Source organism: Urocampus carinirostris, chromosome 6 (genome assembly GCF_059441175.1).
Source record: "Urocampus carinirostris isolate Australia breed hairy pipefish chromosome 6, RoL_Ucar_1.0, whole genome shotgun sequence".
Lineage (NCBI taxonomy): Eukaryota > Metazoa > Chordata > Actinopteri > Syngnathiformes > Syngnathidae > Urocampus > Urocampus carinirostris.
In genome coordinates, this window is record NC_142354.1 from 27,336,157 (window position 1) to 27,350,659 (window position 14,503).

Below are 14,503 nucleotides of genomic sequence, written 5' to 3' on the forward strand. Positions count from 1 at the left end.
TAATCCCGCGAGATCTTCTTTCGCGATTTCCCGTTGCCGTGCTGTCAGATTAGTAAAGTGGAAAGAATACAATATGGCAAAAGTGGAAATAGCGCCGATAAGATCGTGGGAAGACTTCTATCCCGGGAGGGAGAGATTCGCCAAACCTGATACAAAAGATATGGCAAAATGGAATAACAGAGTGGTTAGCAACTTGCTCTATTATCAAACTAATTATCTAGCGATGTCTGTTGCGGTTTTCCTTATTGTCGGGTGAGTAGATTCGAATTTGCATAATAACAATGAAACAATGGATTGTCATCGTCATTGTGTCTTTGTTGATCTGAACATGGCATTTTTTGAGTTCGATGGCGTACTAGTTTGTTTGTTTTTCTTCTGATGACAGTCACACAAAACGCTTAACTGTCGTCAAGTCAAGTCACATTTATTTGTATAGCCCTTAATCACAAGATGTCTCAAAGGACTTACAATTACACATCCCCTGATCTTAAACCAACATGCGGGCAAGGAAAAACTCAAAACTTTAGCTGGAGGAAAATAAGAAACATTGAAAAGGGGCCTTACAAGTGGTAATCCCCCTTCCAGAATGACCAGGGTGCAATAATGAACATCAATAAAAGAGAACAATAAGTAATCTGTTGAAAATTGTCCAGAAAGTGCACGACAGCAATGACGCAGTCTTCATTTCCTTGGCAGGGGAACTTTGCCCGTTAACTGTATGACTTTGGGCGACTAATTTATCCTACGACTTTCCTTTTTTCCCAATTTATTTTGTTCAATGTGCAAGCATATTAAGTAGTTTTTACAAAAATAATTGAATTAGGAAAAAAATGAAAGTTGCATCGTCAAATTCAACTAAACAGGGCGATATTCATTTAATGCAGTCTTCTTTTTTTTTTTTTTTTTTTTTTTAAAGTTTATCGTTATTTAGAAAATGTCTCCGAAAATTAAGAATCATGTGAAATTGTATATATTATCTGCAATGCAATAAAAAAGTCAAGCATTCTGGATGACATTACAAATCAACTAGATTATTGTAATCCTTTTGTTTTTTTCAACATAGCTCAACAGGGCTTACAGCCTACTATAAAACACTAGTATATGTTTTAATTATATTCTAATATTTTAACTGCATTGCAGAAAATGAAACAATTTTTTTACAATATTCAAACTTTCAGAAGCAGTTCTGTAATTTTCAGATGATTAATTCTATGTTTATAGTTTTAGGTACCACTGGGCATGAGGAGAAATTTCGGTGGGGGAAATTTGTTTATGTTTTGTTTCTTTATGTAAAGTATGTAAATATAAATAAAATAATTTGTAGATTTTTTGGGGGGGGGTATGTTCACATATGAAAATATAAAAATAATTGCAGATCTTGGAGAGCCTGTAAAATTTATTGAGTTTTCAAGAATGTTTAGACCCTGGAAAACGCAATTTGTTTGGGCAATAAATTATTGTTAAAATAAATAATAATTATGAATAATAATAATAATGATTATTATAATAATTATGTAGTAATAATAATGATTAAAATATTTATACTAATGATATGATGATGATAACAATAATAATAACAATGATTATAACAATTATATTAATGATATGATAATAATAATAATAATAATAATAATTGGAATAATAATAATCCAAGGAAAAACAAAAGGTTCCCATGGCGAGTTTTCCACTCAGGCTCTAATGAAGCTAAAACTAATCAATACAGGTTTATACAACATAAGAAAATACGACCAATATGTGTCCACCTTAATGTCATAGAAAACAAATCCCCAGGATGATAAGTTAACTTATATATTCATGTATATATGTGTGTATTTTTTTAAAGGGATGTTGTGTATTATTTAGCACTTCTAAGTATCAAACATCATGAAAAAAACTGTTGATTTTAAATGAAACGCAGGAATACATGAACAATTGTATAAATATGTTTTATAAAAGTACTCTTAGGTCAAGAAATTTGCATTTATTTTACATAACATAAGCCTCACCTAGAAAGAGCTGACATGTTTGTCCGCTATCTTGATGCTACTGGTACCCCCAAAAACTTTTTGAGAGACTGGGCAAAATATGATAAAAGAATTTCTGCGGTTGGGTCACTTTTGAGTCTCCATAGTTTGAATTCTTCCTTGTTCTTTGTAGCACTCAGTTTAGGTTGCACTACACCAGAGGTCTCCAGGGTGCCCCCTAAGGACAGCTGAGGTACTTGAGAACCTGCTCTCAAAGTAACCAGTGCTGGGTCATTGTGATTTTTTTTTAAGTGTAATACTTTTTTTGTGTGATTTATTTAACCCAACTTGTCATTATTCACCTAGTAATAGCATAAGTAAAACAACATGATAAGTTTTAATTTCAGAAGTACATATCAAACTGGGTGCCATTTGCACTAATTGGTGACAAAAAGTAGCTCTAAGTTTTAAAAAGGTTAGAGACCCCTGCACTACACAATATAGGGACATACAATGGTCAAATATTACACAGTGTCCTGTTAAATCACATGTGTCAAATTCATGGCCTGCTGGCCAAATGTGGCCCGCCACATCCTTCAATGTGGTCCGCAGGAGCGTAAAGTATCTGAGCTTCTCCGAATAGATGGGTCGAAAGAGTGTGTTGACAAAATGCTTGCTGACTGCGATATCAACAAAGTGACAGCTCAGCACTGCTACACGACAATAAATCCATATCCATGAGTGGGATTGAGAAATTATACTAAAAATGCCCATTTCTTGGTTTCACATTGATACCTCTACATCATGGGTGTCCAACCTTTTCAAAAAGCGGACCAGATTTGTTAAGCTGAAAATGTGTGTGGGCCGACTCTCTAGCCTTGCATTTTTTGAACAGGCTTTAATAAATTCAACATCCGAGAAAGGTTAGCAGTGCTTGGTGATCAGTGTCACGACCTCCTAGCTCACCTTGGTAGCATTTTCATTTGACATGCAGGGTCTCGTAAAAAAGCGTTGCTGTGCCGTTAAAACAGCTTCCAGTAGCTTAACCTTTTCAGAGCGTTCGTTTCCCGGTTAGCTTTTTGTAGTCAGCATGTTTTGTCTGGCAGTGCCACTTGATATTATATTCAAATAAACATGGCTTGACCTGACTTGAAAACAACCACAGTTTCATGGAAAATTCGGCAGATGCAGGTGTTTCGGATTTTTGGGGGAAATACTTCAGTTTCCACTTGTCCTGGAAGTGTTCACAGTCAACTTTCCTTTTTTTATCTACAGTTGCCAAAGAAATGGGGTGGGCTAAAATTTTCACGAAAAGCCAAGGGCAAGGTGGCCAAAAGTCTACTGTCATTATCTAGTCAAATGTTTATTTTGGTCCAAATTTATTTTATAGTTCAACATTACTGGCAGGCCACGTATGATTAATTTTATGACAGAGGCCGCGGCCCAGTAAAAATTTGATCACGGGCAATAACTGGCCCCCAGGCCAGACTTTAGACATTCGTTCCTAGATCGGGCTCATATCTGGAACTGCTTGTATATCGGGCAAAATTTCCCGATACAATTTAACTGAAAACTACGTAATTTGTTCCCGGCCTCCCAAAAGAATCTAAATTACACCTAAATAGCCATAAAACACATCTGATCATTAAAAACAAATTCAAAAAGTATTTGAACATAGAAATACAGCCGTTAGTTAAATGAGATGTCCCGGTCTCTAGTAGTTACGTCTGAAAATTCTTGTCAAGTCAAGTCACGTTTATTGTGACTTAATCACAAGGAGTCTCAGACCACAGATCATTGCAAACCACAGACTATTATTACACTATCCCCTGATCTAAAACCTACATGAGGGCAAGAAAAAACTCAAAAAAATTGTCACTTGGGTCTTGGGCAAAATTATTGCTCGAAAGAAATCCCATCTCGAATTTCTCTTAGCTCATATGTCAAGGTATCACTGTATTTAATTCATAATATACTATGTATGTGTTGTTGCATTTTGTCAATGCAACTGTTATGTTTGTAATTGAATATTAAATAAATTCAGAGTTACTTCATATTAAGGTGTAGTTACATTTATTTTACATACAAATTGCATTGTTGTATTTATAAGTTATATCAGGCCATTATGAAACAGTCATTACACTGATATGACATCTGTGCTTTAAATAATAGACAGCTCATGCTAGGTGGCACATAGAACTATTCCAGTATGGATAGACTTTGGGTTTTAAGAAGAAAAAATTGAAAAGTCTGACATATATTTGTCACAACATTTGGCATAACATTTAATTATGTACACTTTTGGGGGCAATGCAACCAGGAAGGTGTATATTTTTTATCAGACCATTATCCCACTGAGCCTCGTTTTGGTATGTTACTGTAATACTCCACTCTCACCACTTAGGAGCGCTATCGACTATATTAATTAAAATCTCATCGGCAAGCAGAACACGGCAGTAGCAGTATGCTCCTGTGTGTCTCCTCTAGGCTCCTGAACCCTCTCCAGATGTTCACTGCCATGGCAGTGGTCTCGGGGGTATTCCTGGGCTCCGTGTGGGCTGGAGAAAACGGAAGCCTCATCGGGAACTTCAAAAGGGACAACCCAACCGCTTTCGTTATTGCTGTCATGGTGGCAAGCTGCATGGTCATCTCCATCCTGGGGAGCGTCATGGTCTTCATGACAGCTATCACGTTACCCATCACCTGTAAGTTACATTCCAGGTCATGGGTTTATGAGTTGTTTTAAAAAACGTTTCAAAACATCTACATCTGTTCACATTTTCAGTAATACTGGCCCATTCGTCTTGTCGCCTCCGGAACATGAAGAATAAACTGGAGAATAAAATCGAGTGCTCCGGCCTCAAAAGGTCACCGATGGGGATGATCTTGGAGGCACTTGGACAGCAAGAAGAGAATTTACAAAAGATTCAGAATTTCCTGGAGTCCAGAATGAGGGATTGACCAAAGCGGGAAAAGACAACACACTCCTCCTGATCCGTCTGTCGACCAAAGACCCCGACTCACTGAGTTTATCCGAACCAGATGAAAAGAATCAAACATTGTGCTTTACTCAAGGGGTGTTCCACTCCTATCCGACGACTCCCTAATTCTAGTATCTGCCTCTTATCACTCACAGACGCCAACCCTGCCAGGTTTCCCTCAAGTCGAACGTATCTCTAGAAATGCCGAAGGAATTCACATTTGAGTGTTTGTAATCCCACATTAGGTTTGCCATGTGCTTGCAAACTCCAATTCTATAAAATAAAAGAAAGTTGTTGGGAATCATGATGAATCGAAATCATGAGTCACTTCACTGTGTCAATGTTTAAGGGGGAACACTTCAAAAGGGTTCTTAAAGGCAAATCCATCAGGATTCCTTCAGCACGCCCCCGAGGCTTTCATCTTGACAGGGCCCTCTAGTTGACTGATTATCTTTCTGATGTGAATCGATGGGACGCTCTACTTTTTAGGGCTGGAGCAGTGATTTAGTGTGTGAATCATTTAACCTGACTCTAAATGTCAGCAGAGTGCTGTGTCAAGATTTCTTTACCGAGTGTTGAGTGACAAAATGTTAAATGTTTTCCTCTTTATATTGTGAATAACCTGGACACACTGTGAATGAAAATGACAGAGCCGCCGTAGATCACCTGGTGATGGATCTTTGTGATTTTCCTGGGACATTTCACTTTCTAACACGTAGGACAAATCATTGGCCTTATCAATCTTTAAATACAGTGGAACCTCGGTTTTCGAACGCCTCTCAGTTCGGACAAATCGGCGTTTGACCAAAAATGTCGAGAAATTCTTGCTTTGCTGTTCGGTCAAAATATCGGAGTTCGAACGCCGGTACGCTAGGGTGCGATGCTGAGCGGCGTACGGGTGTTTTAGCCCCTAATTATGCCTCCGAAGAAGGTCGGTGCAAGCAGGACAGGTGAAAAAAAAATAAGTTGTTCGTCCAACTATTGCCTTTAAGAAAGACATAATAGCTAAATATGAAAGATGTGTACGAATTTCCGATCTTGCTAGTGAATACGGCATGGCTAAATCTACTATCAGTACGATAGTAAAGAATAAGGAGGCTGTGAAATCGAGTCATGCGGCTAAGGAAGTTAGCGCTATAAGCAAGCAACTGCCGCAAGTTTTGGAAGAGGTTGAAAAACTTTTGATTTTTCTCTCCCCACCGTCCACCACAAAGGTAAGAAATCCTATTCATAATCCTTTTTTTATTTTTACACGTTCATATTAGCGTAATCTTTCGTACGGAAGTTTACGCGAACGTACGATTAGCCTGGGTTAGCATCATGTTTACGTTCATGGTAAACATTCAGGGTGTTGGAACGGATTAAAACGATTTTACATTACTTTCAATGGGAAAAACGATTTCGGTGATTGAACAAATTGGGTTTTGAACAGGGTTCTGGAACGGATTATGGTCGAGAACCGAGGTTCCACTGTACTCCATTAATTCTTCCCAAATGATTTGTTTTTAAAATGAACCTGTAATTAATGCTGAATATTCAAATCATTCAGTTCCCTTATACAGGGTTGGTGTTTAGTGGTTAAATGAGCGCATTTTTACCCTACTTCTAATAGTTGTAACCTTGTAATAATATAATAACATAGTAACGACATGGTAATAACGTACTCTATTTTAGGAATGCGTATCAAATTGGCAGCCATTTGCGCTAATAAGTGAAGAAAATGATTCAATTCAGCAGAGCAGATCTCAAATATGAAATGACTTACTTTGATCCATGGGTTTTCTTTTGTTTTATTTAAAAGAAAAATTGGTTCTTGGTGACTCCGGGCATATTTGTAACTTTGGTTTTGGAGTCCTTTATGGCTCTTTACAAATTTTGGGCTGCTGACCCTCGCGTTAGTCTACCTCTTTTCTCCCCTGAGATAAGCCTGACGATTCTTTAAAAAAAAACTCTTTTCAAATGTAAACAACAACAACAGCTCTTGACTCATGACTGCTTTACTTTGAAGAAAGCCTCTTCATGCGTGAATTCATCGTATTTGATTTTTGTTTTGGCTAAAGTTTGACAATTCTGTTTTCAAACCGCACATTTTTTGTTTTATTTTAATATTCTTGAGACATATTGTGTTTTGTCCAAACAAAGTGCTTGATAAAATCTAGAGCTTTTTAACGTAAAAATGTTGGCAAACGTGGCATGTTATGTTTACGGGTGTGTTAAAAGGAACCTTCCCAACTTAAGTAGTTTTTCAGCGTGTTGTCTTCCACGTTGCGCAACTTGCAGAAATGAAGCGCCGCTGGCAACGTGCTCAAGTCGAATCATGTCTCAGACCGCACACAGGAGGCCCCTGTTCTCTCTCGTACAGCTGCTCACGATCCTTTGCAGCACGTGTTTTGTGCACGCCCCAACAGGTGTCTTACCCCATGCTGCCTAATCGAACTTTTATTTTGAAATGGAATTTCAATGGACGCCAGGGCCTCAAGATTGCTTGTTTGAAAATCCCTGATTTTTTTACTTGTGTCACAGTTTTGATCAAAAGTCAGGTTTGTTTTCTTTTTAACCAGAACTTTTACCTAATTTCTCATTGAACATTGTTTTTAACTCGTACTTTAAATCACATATGTAAAAGTCAAGCAATTTTCTCTTCTTTTTCTTCACATTATTTTATCTGTTTTTCTTGTTTTCATTTTATTTTCCTTTTTTTTCGGAGTTTTACTTTTTCTTATTCATTTTCATTATGGCAGCACGGCAGAGCAGTGGTTAGCGCCTGTGCGGCACAGTTCTGAGGTCGTGAGATCAAACCTCCAGTGTGGAGTTTGCATGTTCTCCCCGTGCTCCTGTGGGTTTCCTCCGGGTACTCCGGTTTCCTGCCACATTCCAAAAACATGCATTGCAGGTGAATTGGCCGGACCAAATTGTCCCTAGGTCTGAATGAGCGAGCAAATTGTCTGTCCCTGTGTGCCCTGCGACTGGCTGGCAACCAGTTCAGGGTGTCCCCTGCCCACTGCCCGAAGACAGCTGGGATGGGCTCCAGCACCCCCGCAACCCTACTGAGGATAAGCGGTGCAGATAATGGATGGATGGATTTTTATTACTTTTTAGCTATGTTCTCTTAATTTCAAAAGTAATGCGTTGCGTTTTGATCAAGTCAAATTTTCAAGATTATGTCCTCTTATGTTATGCTTTGAGCTCTCATTTTGGGTAGCACGGCAGAAAACAGCAACATCTTGTAGGAAAATAATACACACTGTCCCTTTAACTTTCATATTAAGGCGGGGGCCTCAAACAATCATCCCGAGGGCTGCGAGTTCGAGACCCCTGCCGTAAAATCTCATGTGGCACTGCACACCTATAATTACTGTATGCATTTCCATTCTTATCTACCGTATCCTGCGCATATATGGTTATAAGGCGCACTTTCAGGGGTTTTAGGTGCGCCTTATAGTCCAGAAAATACAGTACATAAAAGCTCCTTGTTTATCTAGTGAAGTGTCAGCTGGACCAGCCCACAAGCTCTTCCTGCAGCTGGTCCGAATCATTGGAGACAGCTGGATGCCAAACACGATCCTGTCGTCTTGCTAAAGTCGGGGGGCCGGCATTGTGCCAGACCTCCCTCCGCGAAGCCTAACACTCAGAGGCACTCCAACCCACCGAACTGTGTCCGAAAAACACTCATCGTGGTCCCAGACCTCCACCGGGAATTGTGAAAATGAGGTGAAAGGTTAGAATAAGAATGGGGGAGGTACTACGCGTAAAGCAGATTTCTGCCTAAGGGAAGGGTTCGGGTTAATAAATACAAGTAGGAGGGCAGCAGTAGGTGTGGTGAGTTTAAAGACCGGTTTGGTTGGTTTGAGCTCTGTGAAGACAGGAAAAGCAGCCTGGCAAAACAGAAGCGTGTCAAGAAAATAGAAGAATCAAAACACAGATTTTGCACTAGGAAAAAAAAAATCCATTTTCATACTTGCAGACCAGCTAAAAAATTAGCACATTTTTGTGACAGATCATGGCAGGGGTCTACTATCTCTTAAAAACCGATACTACTACTAGTTTTTATTACTGATTTGCGCAAAGGGCTACTAGTTTGCTACCCCTTTCTAAAATAACACTTTATCATGTTATTACTATGTAGTTACTACTAAAATCTAGTTACCAGGTTGTAATGAACAGTAGCGTTAAATAGGCTCAGTCAAACACTAAAATGTCTGCCTTGTTTAAGGGCACTGAGTGATTTACATATTCAATGATTCTATACATTTGACTATAAAAGATTTTATACGATTGAATACAAGTTACATTCATTGAGTGCAATGAAGATTTTCACTGAGTGGGCTTCAGGTCACGCTGTTCCAAATGCGGAACGTTTTGGCTGGGGAATTTTGATAACAGGACTCTGACGGAGGACGGCAGGCGATGTTTGGAGAACACGGCCCCGATGACGTGGAAACGCCCGGTGTTGTTTTGGTTAATTCCATACATCGCGACGCTCTTCTCCGACATGGTGGGCCCCACATGGGGGCTTTCCTGGCACGCCCATGTGAGGAGCCGGCACACCAGCTTGCCGCAAAAAACGTGGGCCGAGAAGAGAAGCGGGAAGATCGAGAGAGGAGGCTTGACAGAGACTCGAGCGACACTAATTCGGCCATATTCGATGAAGTTCACCTAGTTAATTTGTTTAAGAAATTAAATCTGCCCCCCATGTGTTTTTGATTGTTTTTGGAATCACTATTGTTTTTAATGACGTTTTTACCACTAAGGGGCGCTGATTAATACAAAACAATCTTTTACAGGGCTGCCCCCCCACCCCGACTAAACAAAAAACATTATAGGATGTACATGGATGCAATGAGCGCCTCCTTATGCTCTAGCAGGCCTAATTAAAAATATTCCCAAACCCATTTAATTAACTGGGTTGGATAAACAGACATTTAATGAGCTAACTCGAACGATTTATATTTAATCCTGTGCCGCGCCTCCATCGGACCGGATTAGCCGAGTTTTTGTGTCTCCCGAGCGACGGACAAATTCAAACCGAATCTGATTTGTTTTTATTCAAACGGGTGGAATTATACAAAATCCTAAGAACCAGCTTAACATTTACAACATATATTACATGCTTCACAAATTCAAAAGATGCTCTACAAACAACCAGTGTATCAAAAATCCCCCAGAATGTGAAGCATTCCCTTAAAAGAAATCAGGAGCACCAGTCCATGAGTTCCAGCATGGATGCAAAACAGCCGATTTTTTTCGCTTTAAACTCCTTATTTGTGTCATAGCGTGGCAGTTATTGTTAGATTCTTGCAAATAATACTGGTGTTAAACAAAAAAACAATTGTACTCAGTTTTGTCCGCTAAAATGTCACCGCCGCACAGTGTAACATATTTTGCGGAATTCATAGTGCACCTGATTAAAAGCCCAATGCACACATTTAAGAAAGGAATTCGACTTTGTTTTTCTACGGATTTTAAAACTGTACGTAACACTGGGGAAATGTCTAGTAAAGAAAAGTAACACCTTGTGATTAAGACACTTGTCTGCTGACCCTGCATTTGTCAATCTCAATCAACAATCGCAGCATTCATATTATTTTAATTGGCATAAACATTTACACAGGAGTGTGACAAAAAACATACGTCAATGTTTGGAATCTTTCCTACAAGTAGTGTCGCCTGATTGAATATGATAGCGTGGCAGCAGAGCAATTAACGTGTATATTTTTCCAATCGGGCCAAAAACTGTGATGTCATATTTGATTGCGATCAGTCCGATAACTGTCAGCCCAATAATTATCGTGTACGCCTACTTAGTAACTAGTATTGGGATGTATAATGCTTTTTTAAATCTAGTAGTAGCAATATTTGGTCTCCTCTCTATCACTTTGTCATGTGGGCAAGGGATGGGAGAGCTTGAGACCAGTAACAAGGGTCAGAATTTGTAAAGGCGGTTGTGAGTGTATGAGTTTCTAAATTTTAGTCAATGTAAGATATTAAATTTCGTTTTGAGAGTTTGTGTCACACACCTGCATATACATCAATGCCAATTGAATTAATATTGACTGCTGCACTAGTTGATTAAAATTGACAGCTCTGCAAACGAGGGTTTCAATTGCAGCACAATATGTTACTTTTCTGTACTGGACATTTCCCCGCTGATTCTGCCAAGATTGTGATCTCACTCCAAAGGGACGGTGGGAATCTTGTTCATGCTTTCATGCGTGTCACTGAATAGATCAGAGGTCGGCAACCACCGGGCTGTGGACTGGTACCGTGCCGTGGGTCGTTAGGTACTCGGCCGCACAGAAAGAGAAAAAAAAGCCATAGTTTTGGCTTATACCAAATTTTATACTATATCACCGTATTTGATCCGTCGACAATTATTGCTGACCTCATTTGCTTAGAATTGGATGCAGCGGTAATTGAACCCGGATCACGACGGAGAGAGCGCCCAATACTTGCCGCTCGGAGAGTAGGTGTCCAGTAGGTTTTATCTAATCATCACATTATTTTTTTACTCACAATTATTTTACATTGCACAATGTTATTTTGGCAAAATTCTTTCTCATAATGCTCCATTACATCGTAACATTATGAGTAAGCCGGCCCGCGAGAATATAGTCAGACATTAAACCAGTCCGTGGTACGGAAAAGGTTGCCGACCACTGAATTAAATGACGAGGCATTTGGCTCACGATGAGAGTCATAGTTACTCCTGCCGTTTACCTATGCTTTATTTAATTTCTTCACTTTGACATTCAGTGCACTTGGCAGAATTAAATTATATCATCACCCGCCGCGTACGCTCGCGATGCTTCGTTTTAATGAACTGGTTCCAAGCCAACTGCTAGGTTGGATCGGATTGTAAGCCGTAGTGTTTAAAATATAGAAAAAATGGCGGCTTGTAGTCCAGACGTTGTTCGGTCCACTCCTTATGAGCTCCTTCATTTTTAATCCATCGGCCTCGTGTAGTCTTTCATGGTTTTGTTCACTTGTGACGAAACTGTTCATTGCGGCTCGGTACGGCTTCCATAGACTCAACTCACTGGAGCAGCTCCCGGTACAGTGCACACACGGCGTCTCCAAAAGTCTGTTTTGCGTTTGTGTGTAAATCCCTTCATTCTTTGGAAGCTGCTAAGTGCGGTTGGCCTAAAGGCACAGTGAGGACTTGAGAAAAATATTGATCCAGCAGCTAAACTATTGTTCCTGCTTTTGAGTCTTCGTGCCAGTGTATCTCATCCTGTGGGTCCGTGCTTGTTGGGTTGCTGGTGTCTATTTGGTTGACATCTACGTACGATCTGAAACAAAAAGGATAAGAGTCAAACCGGAGGAGATATTACTGTTATTGAGGAGCCTCTTTTGACTCATGCATAGCAAAATGGAGTAGTCATGCCGATATTTTACCAAAAAGAAGTTTCTATTCTTTTTACATTTGGCAAAATATTCCAAAGGGATATGAGACAAAGTTCAACCACACTCACTGTCTAGACTAATGTTTTTCAACCAGTGATTTTCAAGAGTTTGTCTAGTGCAGGGGTGGCAAACTCATTTTAAGTCGGGGGCCACGTGATAGAACATACATTCTCTCGGAGGGTGGACCAGTAGATTAGAGAGAAAGAAAAAAAAGAAAGAAATAGGAGAACGAGAATGAGAGAAAAGTAGAGAGGGTGTGACAAAGAAAGAAAGAGAGAAAAAAGAGAGCGCGAGAGAGCATGAGAAACAAAAGAGATAAAAAGAGAAGTAGTGAGAGAGGGGGAAAGAAAGAGAGAAAGAAATCCAAAGAGAAATAGAAAGGGAATGGGAGAAAAGAGAAGAAGATACAGAGAGAACGGAAGAAAAAGAGAAGGGGAGAAAGAGAGAAGGGGAAAGGAAAAAGAGAGAACAAAAGAAGGTAAAAAGACACAGAGAGAAAGGAACAAACAAAGAAAAACAGAGACAGAGTGAAAGAGAGAAAAGAGAAGAAGAGAAAGAGAGAAGGGGAAAGTAAGAGAGGGAAAAGGAAAAAGAGCAAAAGAAGGTAAAAAGACACGGAGAAAAAGGGAGAGAGAGAGAGCGAGAGAGCAAGAGAGCGAGAGATACAAGTACAGCGTTTGTGAGAGGCACCTGGCTTTGGTAACATCAAGTGGACATATTTCAACCTGCAGCCTTTTTTCTCTTGCGCTTCTCTGAGTGTTGTTTTGCGGGCCGAATTCAATCCCCTAGCGGGCCTGATCCGGCCTGCGTGTTGCCTGTTTGGCACCCCTTGTCTAATGTGTTGCAGGAAATTGTCAAATTTTGTTTTTGAAAAATAAATAAATAAATAAATAAATAAATAAATAAATAAATAAATAAATAACATCACCAGAGTAACTGGAACATACATCCATATCGGTAGGTGGCAGCAGATTACTATTTTACTATCATTTATATACAATAATCATCATGAGGTAGTACTTAACTAAATAATTCATTTGGTCTTAAAATGTTGTTTAAGATTGAAAGACAAAAAATAACAAAATGAATCAAATATTGTACGACATTTTGCACATCATTTTGCTGTTCTTAAATATTTTTACTTTAAAAAAAAGTTAGGACATATGATAAACTAATTCTGTTTTTAATAATGGACACCTGCAAAGGAGATTGAATAGGATGCCATAACGTTATTTTGACAATGAGCCACTATCGGCCAATCCTGTTGCTGTTCTTTGGTACCCACAATCATTAGGGCCGATGTGATTTTGAAACCTATGAGATTTATTAAAAGAAAGGGCTCAGTGGAATGATTTCAATTCAGGTTGGAATTCCTTGTCTAAGGTTTGGACTCTCCCCTGTTCTCCTTGCAAGTTCAAAAATCTATTGATGTCGTCTCTTCTTATTTTGAGTGTCTAAGAAACAATAAACATGGCAACATAGTAAAACAATATTGGTTCTAGTTGAATTGAGAATTTGTGCTCATTTTACGTATACATTTTCTTCTAGAAAAAACAGATACAATACACCAAATCAGGTTTAAAATATAAAAAATATTCCAACCTAATTAAATAACCTGTATTACCCTCCCCAAGCCACGGTGACCACCAATGATAAAGAAACATGTATACATAAGTATTTGGAATGAATTCTAAACCATTTTGACGGGCTGTGTGCTTCGAGATTTTTGGGATATAAAAGTGTGGAAAACACAGGTCTAGGCAAGGCATGGCTGAGCATTCAGAAGCTAAAAAACGAAATTTCAACTGAAGAGGACCTCATCATACATACAGGTCATGTTTTCTGATTCCCTACGGCAACAATAAATAAACGTAAACATATTTGGATACTCGCAGGTTGTACCTCATTTCACTAAACTAGACGGAAATTCCCTTACTAAGAAACTTCTGGAACTTCCATTGACTAATGAAGACAAGGTATAAAACAATGTTCTTAAAATAATGAATGGACAAAAAAATATTAACTGGTTAGTTTGTGAATGAATACATTAGGAGAGGATTATGTACAAATCCTGTCTTCTTGAAGTTGTTATTACAAAAACGCTAACATCGGATTTGTGCCCCCTCATGGGTTTCCGTATCTCAGACCAATTGA

General features: G+C 39.1%; 2 protein-coding genes across 5 annotated transcripts in view; one reads left to right on the forward strand and one right to left on the reverse strand.

The window, feature by feature from the left end:
- Positions 1-2: 2 nt before the first annotated feature.
- LOC148364441 (PRA1 family protein 3-like) lies at positions 3-5,256 on the forward strand. The gene is made up of 3 exons (XM_088338534.1): positions 3-252; positions 4,452-4,669; positions 4,750-5,256. Exons 1-3 carry the CDS (start codon positions 74-76, stop codon positions 4,923-4,925), a joined length of 573 nt encoding a protein of 190 aa, XP_088194660.1. The 5' UTR covers positions 3-73; the 3' UTR covers positions 4,926-5,256.
- Positions 5,257-9,970: 4,714 nt separating this feature from the next.
- The window catches only part of frmd4ba (FERM domain containing 4Ba), a 78,391-nt gene continuing 73,858 nt past the window's right edge, over positions 9,971-14,503 (reverse strand). For all 4 annotated transcript variants that reach the window (XM_088338532.1, XM_088338531.1, XM_088338529.1 and 1 more), the window contains one exon: positions 9,971-12,234. In XM_088338532.1, the coding sequence (XP_088194658.1) occupies positions 12,129-12,234 (106 nt within the window). In that variant the 3' untranslated portion in view covers positions 9,971-12,128. The remainder of the gene's footprint in view (positions 12,235-14,503) is intronic.

What these genes read in the sequence shown, in the direction of transcription:
- LOC148364441 (XM_088338534.1), top strand. Translation starts at nt 74, where the DNA reads ATGGCAAAAGTGGAAATAGCGCCGATAAGATCGTGGGAAGACTTCTAT. An exon ending in GCGGTTTTCCTTATTGTCGG is followed by an intron (nt 253 to 4,451) that starts GTGAGTAGATTC and finishes TGTCTCCTCTAG; the next exon opens with GCTCCTGAACCCTCTCCAGA. An exon ending in TATCACGTTACCCATCACCT is followed by an intron (nt 4,670 to 4,749) that starts GTAAGTTACATT and finishes TCACATTTTCAG; the next exon opens with TAATACTGGCCCATTCGTCT.